This window comes from Poecilia mexicana, unplaced genomic scaffold, assembly GCF_051168715.1.
Source record: "Poecilia mexicana isolate PSO_F unplaced genomic scaffold, ASM5116871v1 scaffold_17, whole genome shotgun sequence".
Lineage (NCBI taxonomy): Eukaryota > Metazoa > Chordata > Actinopteri > Cyprinodontiformes > Poeciliidae > Poecilia > Poecilia mexicana.
In genome coordinates this window covers 11,876,694-11,898,502 of record NW_028263386.1, presented here as the reverse complement: position 1 = coordinate 11,898,502, position 21,809 = coordinate 11,876,694, and the positions used below count along the sequence as shown (strand labels likewise).

At 37.8% G+C, this 21,809-nt stretch overlaps 2 protein-coding genes across 3 annotated transcripts in view; one reads left to right on the top strand and one right to left on the bottom strand.

The window, feature by feature from the left end:
- Nucleotides 1–14,182, bottom strand: part of rock1 (Rho-associated, coiled-coil containing protein kinase 1) — a 35,280-nt gene extending 21,098 nt beyond the window's left edge. Inside the window, exon 1 of one of the 2 annotated variants that reach the window (XM_014980913.2) lies at nucleotides 13,334–14,182. In XM_014980913.2, coding sequence (XP_014836399.2) covers nucleotides 13,334–13,426 — 93 coding nt within the window. In that variant the 5' untranslated portion in view covers nucleotides 13,427–14,182. The remainder of the gene's footprint in view (nucleotides 1–13,333) is intronic. The other variant, XM_014980914.2, reaches the window with a different exon arrangement.
- Nucleotides 14,183–14,584: 402 nt separating this feature from the next.
- Nucleotides 14,585–21,809, top strand: part of greb1l (GREB1 like retinoic acid receptor coactivator) — a 61,585-nt gene continuing 54,360 nt past the window's right edge. Inside the window, exon 1 of the mRNA XM_088014346.1 lies at nucleotides 14,585–15,946. The gene's annotated coding sequence lies outside the window, so the exon portion shown is untranslated. The remainder of the gene's footprint in view (nucleotides 15,947–21,809) is intronic.

Sequence of the window (21,809 nt, the reverse complement as noted above, 5' to 3'; positions counted from 1 at the left end):
AAACTGAAGGGCATTGCTCAGTCCTGACAAAACCTACAGTTCCACATGAAGAAAAGCAACCCCAGAGCATGACTCTGCCACCACCATATTTCACTATGAATATTGACTTCTTCTGGTGATATGAAGTGTTGAGCCACGCTTGGTGAAATCATGTAGATTTCCTCCCTGACTAGTTTCTGTCTCATTTTGGAGAATTGACCCCTTTCTGTTCCTTGTAGTCCTGTCTCACTAGAACAACTGAGTTTTATTCCAGGTTAGTGAGAGTCACAGCAACTGCTGTCAGGTATGAACTCAAGAAGATCTAATCCTTAAAATTGAGTTCCCAAATTGCTTCACAATCATTTACCATTATACATATTTGTGCAAATATTGTTTATTTGGTTTCTTCTGATGCGAGTGCTTTTTACTTGAATTACATCACACTACATCATGTGGAAAAATGCTACAGCTGTCAGTATTTTTTTTACATCACATAAAGCTCTAATTTCAACATGCACCTTTAAGAGTGCACTATTAAATAAGTAATAATAAAGGCTGACCTGTTCTACAGTTCTCAAATGCCAACACACACAGTACACACACACTGTGACGTTTTGACAACATAACTCCCTCTACTGAAACTAAAGGCTTTCAAATTATGCTTGAAATTATCCTTCACTAAAATATTCTCCCTACAAACATATCCACTCCCCAGCCTTACCCAACACAAAGTATGACGATATGTGTCGATTCTTCCATAAATGCATTTGTGAGATCATACACTGATGTTGGATGAGAAGGCATGGTAGTCTTTACTCTTATTTATCCCAAATATGTTCAGTCAAGTTAAGGTCTGAACTGTGCAGGTCAGTCAGATTCTTCCGCACTCATCCATGTCTATTTTGGGCCTGCTTTCTGCACTGGAGTGAAGTCACGATAGAGGAGGGAAGAGCAATCTACAAAATGCATCCACAAAATTAGGTGCATTAAAGTATCTAAAATGCCTTGTTGTGCTGAAGCTTTGAGAGTTACTTTCACTGGCGCTAGGGAGCTAAGCCAACCTCACAAAAACAGCCATGCACCACAATCCCCTTTATGACAAACTTTACACCCAACACAATGTGGTCAGGCAAGTGGTGTTCTTCTGGCAGCTGCCAAACAGAAAGGAGTCATTGGTCACTCCAGAGAAAACAATACTAGTCTTTAGTCCAGTGGAAGTTTCCTTTGCACAACTGCATTGAACTTGTTGATGTAAGGCCTGGAAGCAGCTGCATGACCGTGGAAAATCGTTGCATGAGGTTCTCTAAACGAATCTGAAAGGCACATGAAAACTGGATGTCTACAGCAATGGATTCTACAGGAAGTTGGCTAGCTCTCCACATAGAGTTGATGTTCCCAGTCTCTTCCACTTTCTTATAACACCACTAACAGTTGACGCAGTGGAATATTTAGTAGAGAAGAAATGTAGCTGCTGGACTTAACTGCGCAGGTTGCATCCTATGATGGAACCACGTTGGAATTCAATGAGATGTGGAGAGAGATGCGTTCTTTTGCAAATGTTTGTAGAAGCGGTTTGCCTGCTTAGGAGTGAATTTGACACCTGTAGAAATGGAAGCGACTGGAACATAAATATGTTTTTTTAGGAAGGGCGGGTAAAAACGTTTGGCAATATAGTTTATCCGATGAAAGAAAATAATTGAACAGATTATTGGATAGTAAGGAACCATTTAAATGTAGGTGTGAGATCCACTGCTGGAACTCAAAAAGTTTCAGACGGCGGGCTGACTCTGTCTTGGCCCGGCAAGAGACTAAGTACCACTGGAAAGGTTTAACCTAATCTGCCATAATCCACAGTGGTTCCAACAAAACAGCCGCATAAACAATTCCAACACGTGCAGTAGCATGCTGTTCATATAGCAGGTGAAGTAGAAGCAAAAGGAGTATTGGAGATATCACACGTCAGCTTAGTGTATTCTAAAGTTGCCCAGTAAACACGTCTAAGGAACTACTTATTTTAAAGTGTTTATTTGATGACACAAATCTCCAAGTACAGCGTTAACAGAATCCATTGAGTCATGCCCGCATAGTGAATAGGTCAGTAACGCGTTTCATTTTGCATCTCTGTACAAAGTAATGATGACACATGGTGAATCAGCAGCTCAGGACAGCAGAGGAATCCTCTTAGCCAACTTTGCTCCTTCTACTCAACGGTGGAGGTCAAGGCCACACCCCTCACTGAGAGACATAACACCAATAGTGCCCTACAGGAAGGGTGGAAACAGGGAAAAGGCAGGTAGGAGGGGCAAGAGGAGAATTGGGAGGTAGAGAGTGGCTGGTAGGACGAACAAAAGCAACTTACTCATTTGAGAAGTTAATGAGGGGCAATAAAAAAACAAAACAAAAAAACACTGAAATCTGTGTGATTTCAGAAAGTCTTCATAAAAGCGACAGGCAACGAGGACTAAGGGATGTTGCTGTCCATATGGAAGCCAGCCAGCCTACTCTGAAGGGAAAAAAGAACTAAAGAACAAAGTCTTTTGGGACCCTAATCACAAGGCTCTGAGCGCGGCATTGCACGTTTGCATAACTTCCTGCCACAGAGAACTCTGGACAGCCACAGCAGCATTCCTCAACAGGACTGTACACGTCAGAGAGCTATTTTAGGTATGTGGCCAAACAAGTTCTCAACAAAAAGTGAGGAAGACACAGAAAAAGTCCATCCCCCGTACCAAGTCACTGAACAGAGCATGTTTTCAATCAACACAAGTGTCTACCACCATGATGGAAGGAAGGGAGATGGGAGTGGAGAGCTGGCACCAAGTGGGCAGGTCCAATAGGAAAGCAAGGACGGGGAAACAAATGAGGTCAGAATGGACAACAATGATGACTAAGATGGTTTAAATTAAACCCCAGAGTGAGAAAGGAGTTATTATACTGTAAGTGAAAAATTTTACTGTGACGTGAACAAGAGAACTACTAAACCTATTATTGACGAGACCTTACAATGAAAAGGAACATAATGGACTGCACCGCCTGCAGATGGAATGCCATTCAGCATGCAGGACTTTAACCCACAACAAAAAGGACACTACTTGACTATTATGAGTTTAGGCAGGCAGGATAGGCCGGATTTTGGCTCCAAACAAATGTGTAAAAAAAGAAAATGCTCATACGTTACAGGCATCGAATGTGTCTTTCCAAAGGATGAATTTATGTGTTGCCTTTTGAAAACTTTGGACAAGATGGCAGAAAGACAAAGAGAAGCATCCTTCCTCTAAGGAATAATTGATGCATGCTTAGCGCTAAACATCCCACAGCAAACAGTACCATGTCATACCAGTTAAAAACAAAACAAAACAAAAACAGGCATGAAACAGCCAAAACTGCAAAGGTGACATGACAGAAGAAGTGAGCAGCACCCGAGGCAACAATTAGTGAACAATAAAAGGTACAACCGGTTCATGTGGGAGGATGCTTTGGATTCTAAGAAAGATCAAAACATATACTGTGGAAGATTTGTTGGTATGATGTCCACTCGACTGCAACACAACTGTACAACCACCTGAAATCTAAAGATGAAATGATCAATTACCCACAAACACAAATTTATTGGAATTTTGCATGTTTGCCAAAATTAAGATAGATATATTTTCAGTAGCTGCTTAAAAAAAAAAAAAAAAAAACATAAGGGAAAGATTCGAGAAGAAGACATCCAAGTACATGTGTTCAAGTACATTATCGACTTTGAAACAATTAAATAGATTTATATCAAGATTTCCATATTGACCAAACATGCCATTTTTTCCCCATAATTACAAAGCACTGATTAATTTGTTTGACAATTGTAAAGGTTTCAATGGAAAGGCAGCAGAAATAATTATTCCCCAGCTGAAGCTTATCGAGATTCAGATATCAAACTTTGCATTTCTTCAGTGAATGAATAGACCACTCGTTATCTGGGCTCGGCAATAAACCCAAAGACAATGGCAACTCTGTTGTCATATTTACAATCTAAAACTGACAAATGACGTACAACGTTGATTGTGTCCACATCATGACTGAGTATCAACAGATATTCAAAATAATGTGTTTAGGTCACTCTGATGCATGTAGTTAACACAGGCATCGGTGTGACTTGCCTCCAAAAGAAATTTTTTTAGTTTGTTTTTTTTTTACAATTGCATGTCTTGCATATAACATAAAACTTTAAAGAATGAAAAATGTTAAGCAACATCTCTAGCATGATAAAAAAAATAATAAAATGGTCTTTTATTATTTTCGTTAAAGTTTCTTTAACAAAAAGAAACTTTCGTTAAAACAAAAGTTTCTTTTTAACTGGAAATAAACGAAAAGAAACTCCAGCTCGCCCATGACTGAAACTCCAAAGGGGGTTAATAAAAACTTGTATTTGATTAAAATGTAATAAGGAAGCTGTATAATGCTCTTATAAGTTACATTTAAATTATTTATGACCCTCTGGTTTCAATATTAATGTTATTTACACAATGAAATGGGATGAAAACAGAAGTAAAACTAATCTGACCATCTTTATGAAACCTGCATGTTACCAGCTACAGGCAGAGCGTTAATGGAAAGCTCACTTTAAATGTTTTCACAATCATTACAGGGAAATATGTAATAAAAGAGAAGGTGCCTACAAAAAAAAAAAAATAGTGGCTCCAATTTGAAGGAAAGTAACCTTGGTTAATATGTTAAATAAAACAAAATATAGGATTTTAAAAATTATAAGTTGATTGAAAATATTGATGAATTTTTATGGTCATCTTCAATATTGTCATCTAATCTAGACTGTGTACAGCTGCTGACTCAGAGTTAGAGGGTCAGCTACTGCTCATGTGCTCAGCTGTGGCAGAGAGGAAGAGACGTGCTTCTGTTTGCACTGAAGGGCTCGTACCTTGTGTCAACTTAAAGAGGCCAACATAGCAAAGTTTGCATCAACATACATTGTTACAAATGAAAAATCACACATTTTTAATTCAAAACTCCAACACACACGTAGGATTCAGTTCATTAACAGCAAGAAATTTACTAAGATGGATCAGATGAACAAGTGCACTGCAGGTTTGAAAAATCCAAGATTTTTTTTCTGCGCAATGTCTTTAAAAAAAAAAACATGCATATTTGCACTAAATCTACAACTGTGCATCACAAAAAACAAAAGCACAGCAGAAATGCATACAGAATTCATAAATCAGTTACCTAAACTCTGAAAGCATTTTGGAGCATGTTTTAGTCTAGTTACTGAGATTAAATCTTTAAAAAAGTGATAGACCACTTTTTTTTAGAAATGGTAAAGTTAGAAATGCACCAATCAGCTTTTTCCTAGCTAATACCAGTTGGGCCAATTTCTAAGTTCTAAAACAAAAGAAAAAAAAGAGAGAACATTTTCAGCAGGTTTTTTGATAGAAAAAGTAGTCTTGAATAAAAAATACAGCAACAAAAGTATCCTAATTCATGTAATAAAACACATGTCCCTAACCTTTGTCTGATTTTTATAAGGTTCAAAAAAGCAGAACATAATACACTGCTCAAAAAAATAAAGGGAACACTCAAATAACACATCCTAGATCTGAATGAATGAAATATTCTCATTGAATACTTTGTTCTGTACAAAGTTGAATGTGCTGACAACAAAATCACACACAAATCATCAATGGAAATCAAATGTATTAACCAATGGAGGCCTGGATTTGGAGCCACACACAAAGTTAAAGTGAAATGTTCCCTTTATTTTTTTGAGCAGTATATTTGCTGTACTTTGTAATACAAAAGGAGCATGATCTTAACTGCGTTTCATTTAATGTATTGAAGACGTAAACTAAAACATGATTGATTGGTATTTAACCAGACATTCACAGGTAAGGCATCAAGAATGTCTTACCTGTGCTAACTGATGAATTCTGATTTGAATTTGACTGACTGATGCATCACCAGTTAAAATCAGTCATTTACACGGCGCAACAAGAACTGGCAGCAGGCGCAAACAGATTCAAATTATGATCTAGTTTTGTTTAAAAAAAAAAAAAATGTTGTAAATATGTTATAAAAGTAAAAGGATAGAGCTTTTTAGCTTCTCGTTACTGCAGCATACAACCAAAGGTGCCACATCCTTTTAAACATCATGGAAATCAATCTAATCACAATATTAAAAAAGGACCAACGAGAAAAAAAAAATTGCCAAACTACATGAAAAAAAAAAAAGTACATTGGTGGTTGACATTAAATATGGCAATTATTTCTTCTGTTCCTAACCTTTTCGGGGAGAAAAACTCACAAGCACTTTTCCAGGCATTAAGGTCTGAGCTGAAATTTCCATGCGAGACTAAGCCACATCATTCCCTTCAACATGCCAACATAAGGCATGTGAATTGGCCCAACTTCTTGTTTCCTTTTCTGCCACTTCATCAACACAATAAGCTTGCCACACGTGACCAATTGTGCAGACAGCCATTCAGCTGGCCATGCAAATAAAGGCAGTTCCACTGTAGACTGAGCCCGTGTAAACACAAATGTGTTCACACAGCCCAGTGAAGCCATTCAAAGCATAAAATACCAGACCACTTCCTTACTGCTTACTCCCAAGCAGTCTGACAGAAACCAACATTTAAATGCACTCCCCTGGCGAGACTTTGCACTAGAGTTGTTTTACCTTCGTCACTTTGCTGAAACTACGTTTACATTTTGCTGCCGAGCATTATATGTACCGACAGGAAATCCCACTTACCTAGAAAGATGCCTATCTTAACTACTACAGTGGATAAACGGCAGTGACAGTGAACCCAGGGATGGCAAAACGAGGACGTTTCATTTTCCTACACAGTCCAAGTCAGCAAAACTTCCCTGTCACGAATGCTTTCATGTGAAAATACTTCAGTGGTGCAGCACAGCAACGTTTTCACCCACTGAGCTCAATTTTCTACCGAAACTCTGCTGTCCAATTCCAGTATTTGTGATCTTGCCCAGACAAATAACCTGTGTATTTAACATCAGCACAGTACAGCCAGGCCACGGGTCAAGAGCTTTCTGTGTAAATAAGAAACGCAACTTCAGAGACAAAAAAGAAAGAAAAAAAGAAAGGCTGCGATAGGATGAAAAGTAAAACCAGGACAGTTTAGAGAAGAAAATATAATTTTAGTCGGCATTCCTGAATATAATCAGTCTGGGGAATGTGGAGCTACAAATAGCTCGGCCAGTTGTTGTTCCCATAACTGAATGGCTGAGGAGAGCAGTTTACGACTGTGCACTTTCCTGCAACAGAAACGGATCCCTGCTGACCTTAATTTAATCATAAAGATGTTCTGGTTTGTTTGTCTGTTTTTAAGCTGGAGCAATTAAGCTTGCGGATGCCATTAGTCAAGACAATTTTAAATGAACTGATACAATGTAAGTGCATGTCCAATATCATAAATCCTTTCATTGAAAATATCGGATTTTTGAAAATACAATCACTTTTACCCAGACAAAGTCACAACATGAGATTCTGATCAAAGGGGTTTGACCTTGATCATAGTTGATATTTCAAATAACAGCTTGAATGTGAAGGAGTGTAAAGTATTCACACTAGTTTAGGTTAAATCAATAATAATGTGTGTGTGTGTCATGGCAACAAGATAAAAATGTGAGATTAATTAAAAGGAGATTAAAACAATAAATCCATCCAATTCTACAACATTTTATCAACATTCAGCGAATGAATTAAAACGATTTATGTGGTGATACTACATTATAATCATTTTTTTAGACTAACATCGCAATAAAACCACTCCCTTGTGTTAGCCCCAGGTGTGGATAAGTGGGGTGAGGAGGGTTATGTAAATTTAAAACAAAGCCACTCTGCACTCAAACTATGAATGTTACGTCACTAAATTAAATAAGGAACCTGTCTTATTCACATTCATATGCCTGTCAGCTGTTTTGACTGTCCTCATTCAACTGTGTCCAGGACTTTTGTAAACACAACTCAGCCAGAATAAGCTGCATTTGTATCACAAGCCCTAGCCTATAATGTAAAATATATGTAAAGGGATAGGACATATTTTTACACTTTCATGCTTTCCACAGACACTTTGCTGAAGAAAATTGTAAACAGAAATGCTAAAACACCACAGGGCTTTCTATGAACTGTGTATCTGTATCATAAAAGAAGAATGAGCTGCAGTGTGTTTGGTACAGGTAGTTGTTTTCAATCCAAATAATAATAATAATAATAATAATAATAAAAAAGCAGAGTTACAAGATTATCTGCTTTTACGCATTCAAGCACAATTCCACAACAGTAACTGTACAGTACAGCATACTGGGTGGATGCATTTATACATGAAACATAGTGAGAGCTCTTTGTTTTTATCACAGATAGGAAAAATACAATATTTGACCTGCTAATCAATAATCCGAACCAAGTGAAAACCGACCAGGTATCTGGCATCTTTAAGTAACCCATGGGAATTAAAAAGATGGTACGACTTCATATTATATAACATGACACATTATAGCAATAGCTTCACAAAAAGGGAAAGTCTGACAAGATAATCAAACTGAATGTATGAAAGCATGTCCGTGATCAGACTTTCAGAAGATATGCTATTAAATGAAAAAAAAAAAAGACTAAACAAAACATATTTCTTTTAATGTTTAGCTGTTTCACACCTGTACATGTTAAAAAAGAAAAAAAAAAGAGAAACAGCTATTAGATAGTAATAACATTCAACATAAAAAGCATTTCCCCTTGACATTCAACCGACTTCACCACCACAACCTAGCCAGCTAACTAAGAGAACTGACAACACTGCATTAGGTCCCCGTCAAAACTGTGCAGATCTGTCAGCAAACTCAGGCACTGCTGCACTATCAGCGCGGACACCACCTTAAGGGTTAGGGCTGTCTATTAAAGGCAAAGGTTGCAGAGACAAGGAAGGCATTCAGCATGAGTAAGACATGCCAGGCCTTTATAGATCATCAACGGAGGAAAATTTGGAGGTATGCCACAGACGGGTTTCAGAACATAACGTTAAGCAACAAGTATTTGTTTTTAAACATCTACAGTTGCATTGTGATATGCTGCATAAATGAATTTACTCACAAAAACTGATCAGTGCTTAAAGACCTAATTCGAGACAAACATATGAACTCTTAAAAAAAAAAAAAAAAACTAATTCTAACTGAACTTTCTTGCCCAGTAACTATGACCTGAACAAATATAAGTGCAGATGATTTGGACCAATTTCAGCTTCTATTCATTATTTCCAATCCTTTCAACCTAACATATACAGCGCTCACACGATCATTACATTGAAATCTGGTTTCCTTGCCTTGCCGTTTCCTGTAATTATTCCTGTTGCAAAATTAAAGTCCAAATCAGAGATTGGAGGAGGATAAACACAGACCGGCTAAAAAGCTGAAAAGTGCCAAAGTAACAACAGAGAAGCATGTAGACATGTGAAATAGAGGCCAAGTCAGTTAAAATACTTTAAACACATAACTAGCGGTATAAAATTAGAAGATGAAAAAAATTCAGGTCATGCTGTCTAAATTCATGCGTAGAAATGTAAATGTCATGTTTGGCCTGCAGGGAAACAAAAAAAAAAAAAAGCGCAAAAAAAAACAAAACAAAAACATCCTATGTGTACCACTGCAGAGTTTAAATTTTACTTTTCCATATAAATTAGTCTTGGAAAAACAGTGAGTTTCTGTGTCTCCAAACAGACTGAAGGGCTTGAACCTTGGACAGACGTACTCTTCACCACAAGGAGGATTCATTTAAACAACAAAGATAAGGGAAGAGGGTCAGAGAATACGGGACGTATCTCATCCTAAAGCTGGGCAGTGCATAGAGGCTGATTATGTTTACACTAAACACCCCGAGCTTGCAAGAAAAAGTCCAACTCCAACATCAAGACACTTCAAACAAAATGCATAAGCAGGAAAATAAGGACAGCCAGCACAAGGCCAGAGCTGTGCAATCTGATAAAACCCATTACTCACAGCCAAGCTCTCTGGCTGCTTTATGAGTAAAACGGCCTGATTCACAGCCCTCGGAAACACGAGTCTTTACCCTTCAGTCCACATAATTTTGGTTTATGGGAGAAAAGCAGAGCCCACACCCTGCCACCTCAGAGCTGCCTGCCTGTTCTCAACGCTCACTCTCTCTCCAGAACGGCTTTGGGACACACTGGGAACTCCAGACCAGTCAAAGACAAGAGGTTATTTGATTAGTATGGAATTTTATTAAGCTGTGGGTGGAGTTGCATGGTAGCAGTGAGGGAGCCTCTGCAAAAAAAAAAAAAAAAAAAAAAAAAGACCACCATTCATTGATCAGGGGTGAGAACGCTAGAGAGAGAGAAAAAAAAAAGAAGCGATAAACGGCCCCCTTGTGTGGGGCTTTGCAGTAGGAACAGTGGCCACAGGTTTTCCCTGTTAAATATGCGGAGCCTGTGGAGTTTTGGGTGAGTTTAATAGTCTTTCTGAAACATGATGGGAGGTCAAACAAAATATGCACGTTTTCGTTTAAAGACAGTTATCTAAAGCCGCCTATTCGTAACACAAACACTACAACTTGAGCATGTGGGTGGGGTTTTAGTGTGAACCCCCATTTTCCCCAACGGACACTGTCCTTGATGTTCTTTTGCCTGGTAAGTAGTCTCCCAACTCCTTCTTCCTTGTTAAACAGCAACATTCTTTACTCTTTAGTTTATTTTTTTATTAAGCCTTTAAATACTTTAGGAAAGCCCAGATGATTATATAATGGCTTTGTAAGCTTCTGATCATGTAAAAATGTTCCGAGTTAAACGGAGTCACGACTGATAATGTAATTTAAACACACGGCTACCTTGTCTGATGTAATGGGGAAAATCAAAAAGAAATGAGGCTAGATGCCAAGAGAATTTCCACACGCCTCAATGTGCCGTGTTCGTCTGTCCAAACAATTGCACGAAGCCGTGAACATCATGGGAATTTTCAGACCTTTAAGGAAGAAGACAAGTTCTGTATTCCAAAGACGACAAAAACCAAACACCTTGGGCAGATCCTGGTTTGAAGCTAATCAAAAAAAAAAAAAAAAAAAAATGGCTCTTAGCCTCAGTGAATTAAGTTCTACGATGACATGGACTGAAGGGTCACTCAGTGAAGAAGCAACTATTACTCCAAAAGTAATAATTCACAGTTATTACTGTGAATTAATTTACAGTTTCCAAATACACTCGGAGATAAATACCCTTAATTCAAAATACGTCTCTTGGAGTCTGATGGAATTACAGTTGAAGTGTTTGGCTGCATAAGGTTGTGCTACAGTGGAAGGAAAAGGAAGCGTGCAAGCATGAGAATACCAAGTTAATGCTGCAGGTGGCACCGCAACGTTGATGGCTTGTTTTGCAGCAGGAGGGATTGGTGCACTTCTTAAAATGTTTGGCATCATGATGAGAGAACCTTATAAATACTTAAGCAATATTTCTATATATTCGGCAGGAAATAAGAGCTTGGACAAAGAGTCTTCAAAATGGACAACGACACAAAACATATAGCACCGGTTAATATTTCTGGCATTTAGCAAACAGAGGTGATTTTGAGAAAAACAAATGGATATAGAAGCAAATATCCGAGAGTAATAAAAAAATATATATATATTTTTTAAAGTGTACCTAAATATCTGATTTCAGCTTGGTATGAATTAACTACAATAGTACTACTGTAAACAGACACTCCTATAGTACGTAATTCACTGAAAATTCAGATTTACTTTTAGTTTTTCCCCTTCCAAAACCAGAACTGCAGCATGAATCATTCGATAGCCTGGGTAAGTTTTGTCCCCTCCACCTAATTGGCCACCAGATACCAGAATACCAACAAACATATGAGCAGAAACACTCCCATGAGTCACATCACTGTGAAAACACGTAGTACCACTGTCTTCCAAACTGGCATATTTGTGATATCAACAGTCGTGTGACAACAAGATTCCCTTTGGCGTTCACTCTACAATGAGTGAGAGAGTTCCCAAGTTTGCCGTCATAAAAAAGCCCAATGAAGGAGTGCTTGAGGGATTAGCACGTGGCAACACCCGCCTTCCAACCACAAACAGAAGAGTTGTCACCCAGATGACAGGAAGTAGGCAGGTACACCTAGTGATGCAGGAGGCCTGAAGGATACATCAGGCTTAAACTTGGTTTATTGCTTTGCATCACGTTAAAATAAGTTTATTCAGACAAAATGTTCCTTTCATAACGATCCAAATAACATTAATAACTCATTACCTAAACACAACATTACTATCTCTGACATAATTGACATAAAAACTGTATTATTTCAAGTTGTTGAATCCCCTTAAAGGTTATATTTTTACACACATATTAGCAACGCTATCAAAACAAAGAAATAATACAACAATAACGATCCTGATTATTTTTGCAGTTTGGCCAGACAACACTGAAGACCATCCCAAATAAGGAGGGCTCCCGATTTGTTTCCCAAAAACAAACACGTAAATAGGTGCCATTAGAGATGCACCAATTGGGGTTTTCAGAGTGGACACTGATTTCTGGTTTTCTTTGTGGCCTGACCTCATGATTCTTATGTTTTCTACTGAGGGCTATTGCACAAAAAAAGTACTACATCTCTCTTGATTGAGGTTGTAGCTATAAGTCAAAAACTAAATAAAACAATTGGAATATTATTTCCCACTATGCACCACAGCAGACAGCCCTGACCTCTCTCTGATTTTTTATCAATTCCAAAACAGCATCAAGAACAAGTGTATGCAGTTGACTTTTGCACTGCTACTGGTGAGAGTGCTTAGAAGCCCATCAAAAGTAAATGCTTATGAGCAATGGGATCTAAAAAAAACAAGCATGGTATGGTGTATTGCAGTAAGACCGCAACAATTTAAAAACACACCATACATGTATATTTGGAATAATAACACCTATACTATTTTTAAATAAAACATTAAATAACATGAAGCAAAACAAAACAAAAACACTCTCCAAGTTGCTTATTTTTATGCCTCGTGGAATGTGATTTGATATTTCCCAGAATCAACTGGGAAAGATCAAATCACGAAATTAAGCATTTGAGTCTGTTGTTTTCAGCACTATGATTCCAACTTAAAATTCTTGTCTGAAAACAGGTTTGAACTAATGCAGTAGGTCTAGATTTAACGCAAAATCACGTGTAGATGTCTGAACTCGATCTAACATGTGAACAAAATAGACATTAATATCAGCATTTTGTGGAGTGACAACTGAGACAATCTGTCGGTCTCGGAAAGAATTTCTGCTCCAAGGAGTAGACTGACCCCGAAGAGCGGTAGCTAACAAGGCTAGCTAACAAGCTACAAACTTACCAGTAGACAATCCGTGTTTATTTCCGACTTGGGGTCTTGTAACATGGCATCGATTTTCTCAAACCGAGCCGCCATGGCGTCTCCTGCGCTCATCTTTGCTGTCAAGTACAGTCCCGAGGGTGGGTTATGAACAAAAACAGCTCACTGGCGAGGCAAGAAAGCTGGCTAGCTAGCTAGCGTTAGCCAGTGGTAGCTAGCCAGCCAAACGTCCCTTTCTTCGTGTGAACTTTACACCGCACCTCAAAGAAAATGCATCGGTGTCCCACAGCTTCCACAGACAATCAAGGCGTTAAGGTGGCACCTACCACTCCACATTTTCCAAGTCGGGGAAGGTGTCCCCCTCTCAGTACAAGTGGCAAAGAACTTCAGTGGCAAAGATAAATGCGGCAACAGATTAGACAACCTCCGTAGGATGCCGCTGAGGATAAGGGCTTAAACGTTCCAAACAAAAGACAATTATAAGTAAATGCAATGTTAAAAAATAAACAGTTAGAGGGAAGACTAATCCAGGCGTGCTCCCATAGCTGTACCAGGCCCCTGCAGAAAGCCACAATCTGACAGCTCAAAAGTAGAAGTGGTGGTGGAAAAACTTCTGCTTCTTCCAAATTTCGAAGTTTAAACACGGAGTCGCTATAACGTTTTCAACGGCAGTCCTTCCGCTAGGTCCGCTCAGCTGTCAATGAGTGGCGGCTGTTTCCCCCGTCCGAACTGCAAGAGCTCTCACACTGAATATAAATAGGAATCACGTAATATGTGTGTTAGTTTTCGGAAAACAATCGCATACTGTGCACAATTTTCTCACACAGCTCGGCCAACATGTCCGCCTTCCTGTTCAAACACCCCGGAGGAGCAGCTTCAAAATGTCAAGCACAGAGCGCATGCGCATGAGTTGAGCCTCGCTGAAAGAACTCGCAGATGCAACACGTTGCAATCTCAAATGTTTCAATGTACGATTTTAAATTTAATTTATTAAAAAGTGGACATAATCAAACACGTTAACGTAATTTTCAACAAACCAATAGCTTTTACTTCTTCATCTGGTTCAGATTTCCTATTCTTCCATTTCCTGTTTGTTTCGGTAATTTAAACCATATATGGTTTTCTGGTGAACGGTGAAACAGCACAGCCCAAAACATTAAGGACACTGTCCAACATTATCGTTTTTGCTCACATTATCCGAAAAATGATAATGTTATTGTTTTGTTAAAAATATATATTATTCTTGACTATAGTTTTTGCTTTTGTGGCGTGAGTGATAATATCCCCTCAACCGGAGACTACTATTGCTCACCGCAATTTAACAAATACCTCGGTTTCATATGACAGATTTTTTTTTTATTAACTAACCTCTTGTTTGTTTCATGCATGGCCGAATTCCCCATCCAATGAGATGCTTGCAATGTGTAAAAACAAAACAAAAATGTTCAAATGCCAAATATTGGCATTGTTAATCATGGCCAGTAGATGGCGGTGTTTTACAAGTTATGCCATGACCTCGCTTTAAAAAAAAAAGGAATTTGAATCAGGTTCATGATTTTAGCTTTTCTGGGACAGAGATACTTGACGCACTTTTTTCAGACAAGTAAACAATACATGTAGGCTAGGGACATGTTGATCCATAAACTGGAAGATGACCTTGTTACTCCTTTTTTTTTTTTTTTTTTTTTTTTTTTCTTAGCATCCAATACCTCTAAAACAAACATATGTTTTCTCCTTGGATATGTATTAGCTTTAGAGGAAAAAAAATTAGAATCAGTCAAAAGTGAACTTGGCTGGTCATACCTAAAAGAAATCGGTATTGCACAGGAAAAGCCTGATCAGAGGATTTCTTGTTTATTATTATTATTATTATTATTATTATTATTATTATTATTAGTAGTAGTAGTAGTAGTAGTAGTAGTAGTAGTAGTAGTCGTATAAATAGTAGTAGTAGTAATGGAAATATTATGCCCTTTGGATTTTTTAGGTTTACTGTCTGGCACCAAACTCATACTTAATAAGTAATTATCATTGCATTGTTGTATAGACGTAATAGCCATGTATCCTTAAATATTACAGAAAGTCTTGGACAACTACTGACTTGTGTTGAACATAAGTCCCCAAGGTGTTAATCAGTGTTTCAAATATTTGGAAGTCATATTAGCATTAGTATTGTAGTAAATAACAGACTTCAAAGACTGACTATCTATCTATCTATCTATCTATCTATCTATCTATCTATCTATCTATCTATCTATCTATCTATCTATCTATCTATCTATCTATCTATCTTGTTTGTTTTTTGTTTTTTTGTTGTTGTTTTTTTTTAGCTTTTTACTATTTCTTTAAAGAACAAAATATATGTAATTACCTCTTACAGTGTTTGTGCCTGCCATTTGGTTTTTGTGTCCTTATAATTTTCTCAACTAAGTGAGCGGAATTTCCGCTGAACTGACCCAGACGGCGCTTATAGTGCAGTCCTGACGTCAGCCGGTAGCTGACTGTGCGCAGATCAGCTGTGTCCGGAGCAGCATCGATGGTGATGTTGGCGTCTTGAGTCAGGGGCGCAACTTCACGCTCACAGACGCGACCTTCCACGGACATGGCCGCGTAACAGCTTCCAGTATCCGCAAGGTAAGACTTTCACTTGGCTGTTTTGCTCTAAAAGTATGACAAATGTCACGTACATTTAACGTTTGCCCGACCGTGAGGCTGTCAGGACGGTGGTCGCGCACCAGCAGTCTGTCAGCCAAAGTTTCTTTCATCCGCAGATTTTGTCGGGAAATGTTAAATGATCGCACAGAGAAGAGGGACTGCAAAAGGTTAATAAGAACAACAAGGTTATCGTGCACAATGCGTTTAAAAGTATAGGAAAACTTTTCTCTTGCTGTTTCTGATGCACCAATTTCGCTTTGAAAAACCAGTTTTTCTTCATTTGTTTAGGAAGCCTCGCCTTATTGCCGTACTTAGGTCAGACTGCAAGTCTGTGTATGCGACCGACCCCTGGCAGCCTAAAGCGTTTTAAGTTGCCAATGTTAGTTTTCATGTGCAACGACAATTTTCATGCTGGAGGAAATTGTATTGATTCTGCCTGTGTTGTCTCATTGTTGATGAAGTCATGTCAAGTATACGAGGTCTGGAGCCAAAGCACTAATTTAAGTGCTTGTCTGCAGAAAACAGCAGTTGCCTAAGGCTTGTGTTGAAACAGACACAGATAAAATCCTATCAGATGACAGTGCAGAGAAGATGTCTTTAGAGCTTTGTCACTCTTGGGAAAACTCTAATCTATAAATCTATTTGTTCTCTCCATAAATTTGATTTATTAGCTTTTATTTCCAGCATGTTATCATACATAAATGGTTATCTTAATTTATGTTTATGAAAACTGCTTCTCTTTGTTACTCCACGTGGAGCCATTTCTTATGGAGACTGATAAAACCCTGCTATGTAAGTCAGTTTATGTATTTTCACAAGCTGTTGTAAAACAAGCTGTTAGAATTAAAGCAATGAAACTGGTGCAATCATTTGCATACATTTACATAAGTCATTAAATATTCCTCAAATAGAACAATCACAGCTGCAAGACACATCAGTGAATTTCGTAAATTCCGTATATTCATTACACTTATTTCACTTGGTCAGGAACAACCAATCAGAGCCAAGAGGAGGGTTTTAGCATTGTCAATCACCCTAGTGTAGGCATTGCTCAAACCCTTTCTCTCTACTAGGTTGCCGTGCCTTCCCCACAGCAGAGCATGTCATGAATGTGCAGGCTAGTTAGCATGGCCACAGTGGACAAGCAGTTTTCCTGTAATAGTAAGTTGTTTCTCCGCCATTAGCACATTGAGAAACACCACACGAGCATGATTGACAGCGCTAAGACCATACTCATGGCTCTGATTGGTTGTTTCTGAAAGGGAGCGGTATATTTATGCAGATGGGAGTAGAACCACAGGGAGAAGGCAGACAAGCTATGTTTTTTCTCTCTCATGTTATACTTTCAGGACATAGTGACACTTTTAACAAATGTGTAAAAAAAGTGTTTTTTTATGAAAGTTACATGCTGCAGCTGTAACAAAAACTTTTGCAGTGCTGTTGGAATTACAGTGCAGTCTTCCTACAACGCCTGACCTTCCTGGCTGTTGCGCCACAATTTCTCTTCTGCATTACAACAAATATCTTCTCTTGCGATCTTGTGGAAACAATTCATTAGAGTGTCTTATCTAGCCTCTGCAGGCATCTGCTGCAAAGTCATCACACATGGCAGCCAGGAAGGTCATCTGTGTATGTGGCTGGCAATCATGCACTTTCCATCTCCGTACTAAGAAAAAGTTCTAAAAGGGGCTAAGGAATGAAGAGTAGGGGGAACGCTACCAGCATCTTGTTGTGGGTGGCAAACTATTGCCTGACGATATTGGAGCAATGGAAACTGGCATATGTCCTCCACTTCTTCTGCCTCTTCCTCTGTTTTGCCTCCTAACTCCTTCTCCCCAGATTCTCACTCCTCTTCTTCTCTCTGGATTTGACCCCGTCCAAATCTTTGTTCTTCCATTGTCAGAAGTTCAGTTTTGTGTTGTACTCTGCCTCTATATACTATATACTTTCCCATTGATGGTTCATGAACCTTTGAGCTATTTCAGAATATAGATTGATCGTTGGTTGATCTAATGCTTCATACATTTGCCTACGTCGGAGAAAGTCAGGATTCACCTGGGGGCAATTTATCAATGCAGGACAAAAAATTATTGAAATGCATAGTAATACACTTGACTTATTACAACTTGTTCAAACATTTTTTTTTTTAATTTTGAGATTTTATGACACATTTATGCTGAAATGTTGTGGAGGCTGAGGCTATTCATATAATACATTTGAAAATGTAGGACACATGCTCAAAGAAATGAGAAACAGAGTACAATGATTTTATGGTTGAACAAGCAGTTTTGAGAATTTCAGTTCTGATCTGACATACATGCCAAAGCTATTGAGAAAAACTGTAACATATTCCTCTAATAATGTACTGTATGTATGCCTAAAATGTGTTATGATCATTTAAAACTTTTACTAAGTTAACATATTAATCTATAGTACAAATGATATGAACATATTAGCCTTACTGGTGAGCATAGCTGGACTCTGCACAATAGATGAGAATAGCTAATAGTTTACTGAAACTATAGCTTAAGTTTCAACTCCAGGACATGCTAGCAAAACAAAGTAGTTAATTTTGTTAGATATACAATATCTAATATCTAGATATATAATAATTATAAAACATTACATTTATGAGCTAAACTCCTTAACTAAAATTTAAATTACTTTAATGGTTAATTTTTAACACTGGCGTTACCATGTTTCATAGCGGTTTGTTCTCCCAGGTAAATAGGAAATACAAAAAAAATAAAATAAGGCATAAAACAGTAAAATAGCAATTAAACTTTTTAAAATCCAATAAGGTGACCTTTGAACCCTTTTCTATGATAACCTCAGCAGACATGTGCTATTCACTAGCAACAACTGCCTGAGGGGTTAGAAGCTTAGCTTGCTAGCATGTGTGACTTTAGCTTCAGCAGATTCACTAAATGAGCTACGGCTCAATACAAACTTAAATTCTTAATCCAACTTACATATTTTTTCTATGACAACTTATGAAAGTTCTTAACTTTGAATTAGTTGATTAATGGATACAACCAACCCCTGGAGACCACTCAAGAAATAATAAAAGCTAATTACTGAACAAAGTTAAATTCTAATCAAAATATCTAGGTAAGATATTTAGGTAAATAAGTAATTTAAATCACTAATATTCAATATCATATAAAATTTATATTTATTTTTTGGCATTCTACACCTCAGCGTTTATCAATAAAAATGCAAGAATTCTTTATTTGCCCTGAATCACGCAGGTATTATTGTTATTTGGTGAGCGTTGTGAATTAGCTGGGTGGCCTGTCTCGATGAAAGCACGTGCAGCCCTGTCACAGAGAGCGAGGGCTGGAGGGGTCAGGTGGTGAGGGGGGCTATGGACGCTGACCATCTGGCCTTTGGGGGGCTGGTTTCCTCACTGACCGCCTTTGTTCCTGACCAACAATTGGGACTTAATCTGGGAGGAGATAAGTAAGGCCCCGTGACACCACTCTTGCAAGCGGACAGGTTTTCTCCCTTAGAATAGCCTTGACGTCTCTGTCCTTGCGTTTCTTTGTTGGAGCGCTTAAAATCGGCAGCTCTGGTGCCGGATTGCTGTGTTAAAGCCCTTTCAAAATGGCAAAACAATAGTGCTGCATGTGCTCTGAAAATGATGCATTGTGTAGTTCAAAATCTGGTCATTATATCGCTTCAAGTTAGATATGTTATTGGTTTCCATAGTTAAGAACGTGACATGATTCCCAAATTTCCATGAAAAAAAAGTTACAAAAAGAGTTACAAAACATTTTTTGTAACCATAGTGGAGAGTAATCAACTTTATTTACTTTATGTAGTTTTGACCTGACTTTTTTTTAATTTTTTTTTAGAGCTGTAAAGCAAAAAAAGTGTCTCAAAAATGTCGTGTGTCACTTCTCTTCTGAAAAAGCTTAACAATGGATAATATTTCACATCCATTTGTGCATGAGACAGTTGTCACCACGGTAACAGATTGATTTATTCTCTCTCTTTCTCTCCCAATACATTTTACCTTTTATAAGGACTCTGATTTTGCTGCTTATTTCACTTTTCTTCTTTGGAGGAAAATGCTGAAAAAAAATGCTTGTTCATAAAAAAAAGTAATTTATTAAGGCACACTCAAGCATGAAAACTCACTTTTAGATCTGCTCAGTACTGTAAGAAACTTATTGATTTGCATTGTTGTCTTTAACACTGGTTTATGTTTATGTTTACATGGGTTTTTTTTTTCCAGCCAACTCCAAAAACATGTAAATTTTATATGTTGATTTATGAGTCAGAACCTTCAATTTCAAACACCTTTGCAGACAAAGTGTAATATTTAAGTTACAAAAGAACCACAGGGATTGCACGACAGTACAGGTAGTTGTTTCTTTTAAATACCTGTCTTTGATTATGGTCTTTTCTGATCACGACTGCAGATGGCACAGTGTACAAAATCCCAGCTAGAGGGAGGTCAGTGATTTTTGTTTCTTGCATTTTTGACAAAACAGAGAAAGCAGGTGTTGTCCTTAAAATAGGTGTAATTTATGAAATTGCGACACCTGGAGTTAAGATGGTGTTTTTGGGATTTTGCTTTTTTTTCACTGCTGTTGCCACAAACCTGTGGCCTGAAAATAACTCCTCAAACGTCAGTGCTGCATGAGGTATTTTTCAGATGTCAGAAGAAATCAGGGATGTCTGCAGAAAATATCAAAAATGGATTATGCTAGTACATAAAGCATGGCACGTTATTGCAGTTAAAGTATTTATGAATTGCATTAAGGTTAAATATCACTATTTGGATCATTTAATCTGTGTTATGTCTAAGCCTTATAACATATAAAGTGAAGACAGCTAAGCTTTGTCAAAATCTTCTGAGAACAATATCTAACTCTATACAGTTTATTTGGATGCTGTTTCATAACTATCGGCCAAAATTAAACAACTTCATGCTCACAAGAATTTAAAGAATTCTTAATGAAAAAACACAGTATTTCTCAATCTTTTCAGTTGAATTAAGTTTATTTAGAGCTACACAGTAGCTGTCATTGCATTATCATTGCATTATCATTATGTACAAAACTGCACATACTGAAGCAGCAAAGCACCCCCGCCCCCTCCAAAGCCAGTATGAACCTCTTTTTCAAATGAACATCAAACTTTCTCTTGTCAGCAAAATGTCTTCAGATCAGCAAACTGTTTCTTAACAGATGGTTCCTTTTTTATGCTTGTCTTCGGTGTTTTTGGCCATGAAACTCTCCAAAGAATGATTTTTTTCCCCCAGTCTCTTTCCTAAAGTTAACTTATGAACACTTACATCAATTGGGTCAAGTGAGGTCTGTGTTGCTTTGGATTTTCTGGAGGTTTTTTTGTGTGACCTCCAGCTGAAGCGCCCATGTCCTCTAATTTCTGTACCTCTACGAAGGTTCAGAACTGCCCCATGCTTCCTCCATTTGAGGATAATGACTGTCACTGTGGCTCACCAGAGTCCTAAAACCTTAGAAATGGCTTTTTAACCCTTACCATGCTGTTAGACGCTAATTACTTAATTTCTCACCTGTAGTTCAATTTCTTTAAATTGTAGCTTGTTGCATTGCTTTTTAAGATATCTTCATGTTTCCCTCAGATTTTGTTTCTGGGATTAGTCTTAGCCTGTGGTGTGATGAGATAAAATTATCCAAAAAAATGTGGTTAATCAAAGTTAATGATTTAACAAAGGAGGCAACTGTGGCTTGGCTGGCTTTTGCCTTGAATAAATGGAATATGATAATCTATTTTGTTTATGTATTTAGATAAAGCAGTGTGAAACATGAAGAAATGTATAAAAAACATATTCTCTCTAATTTTATCATAA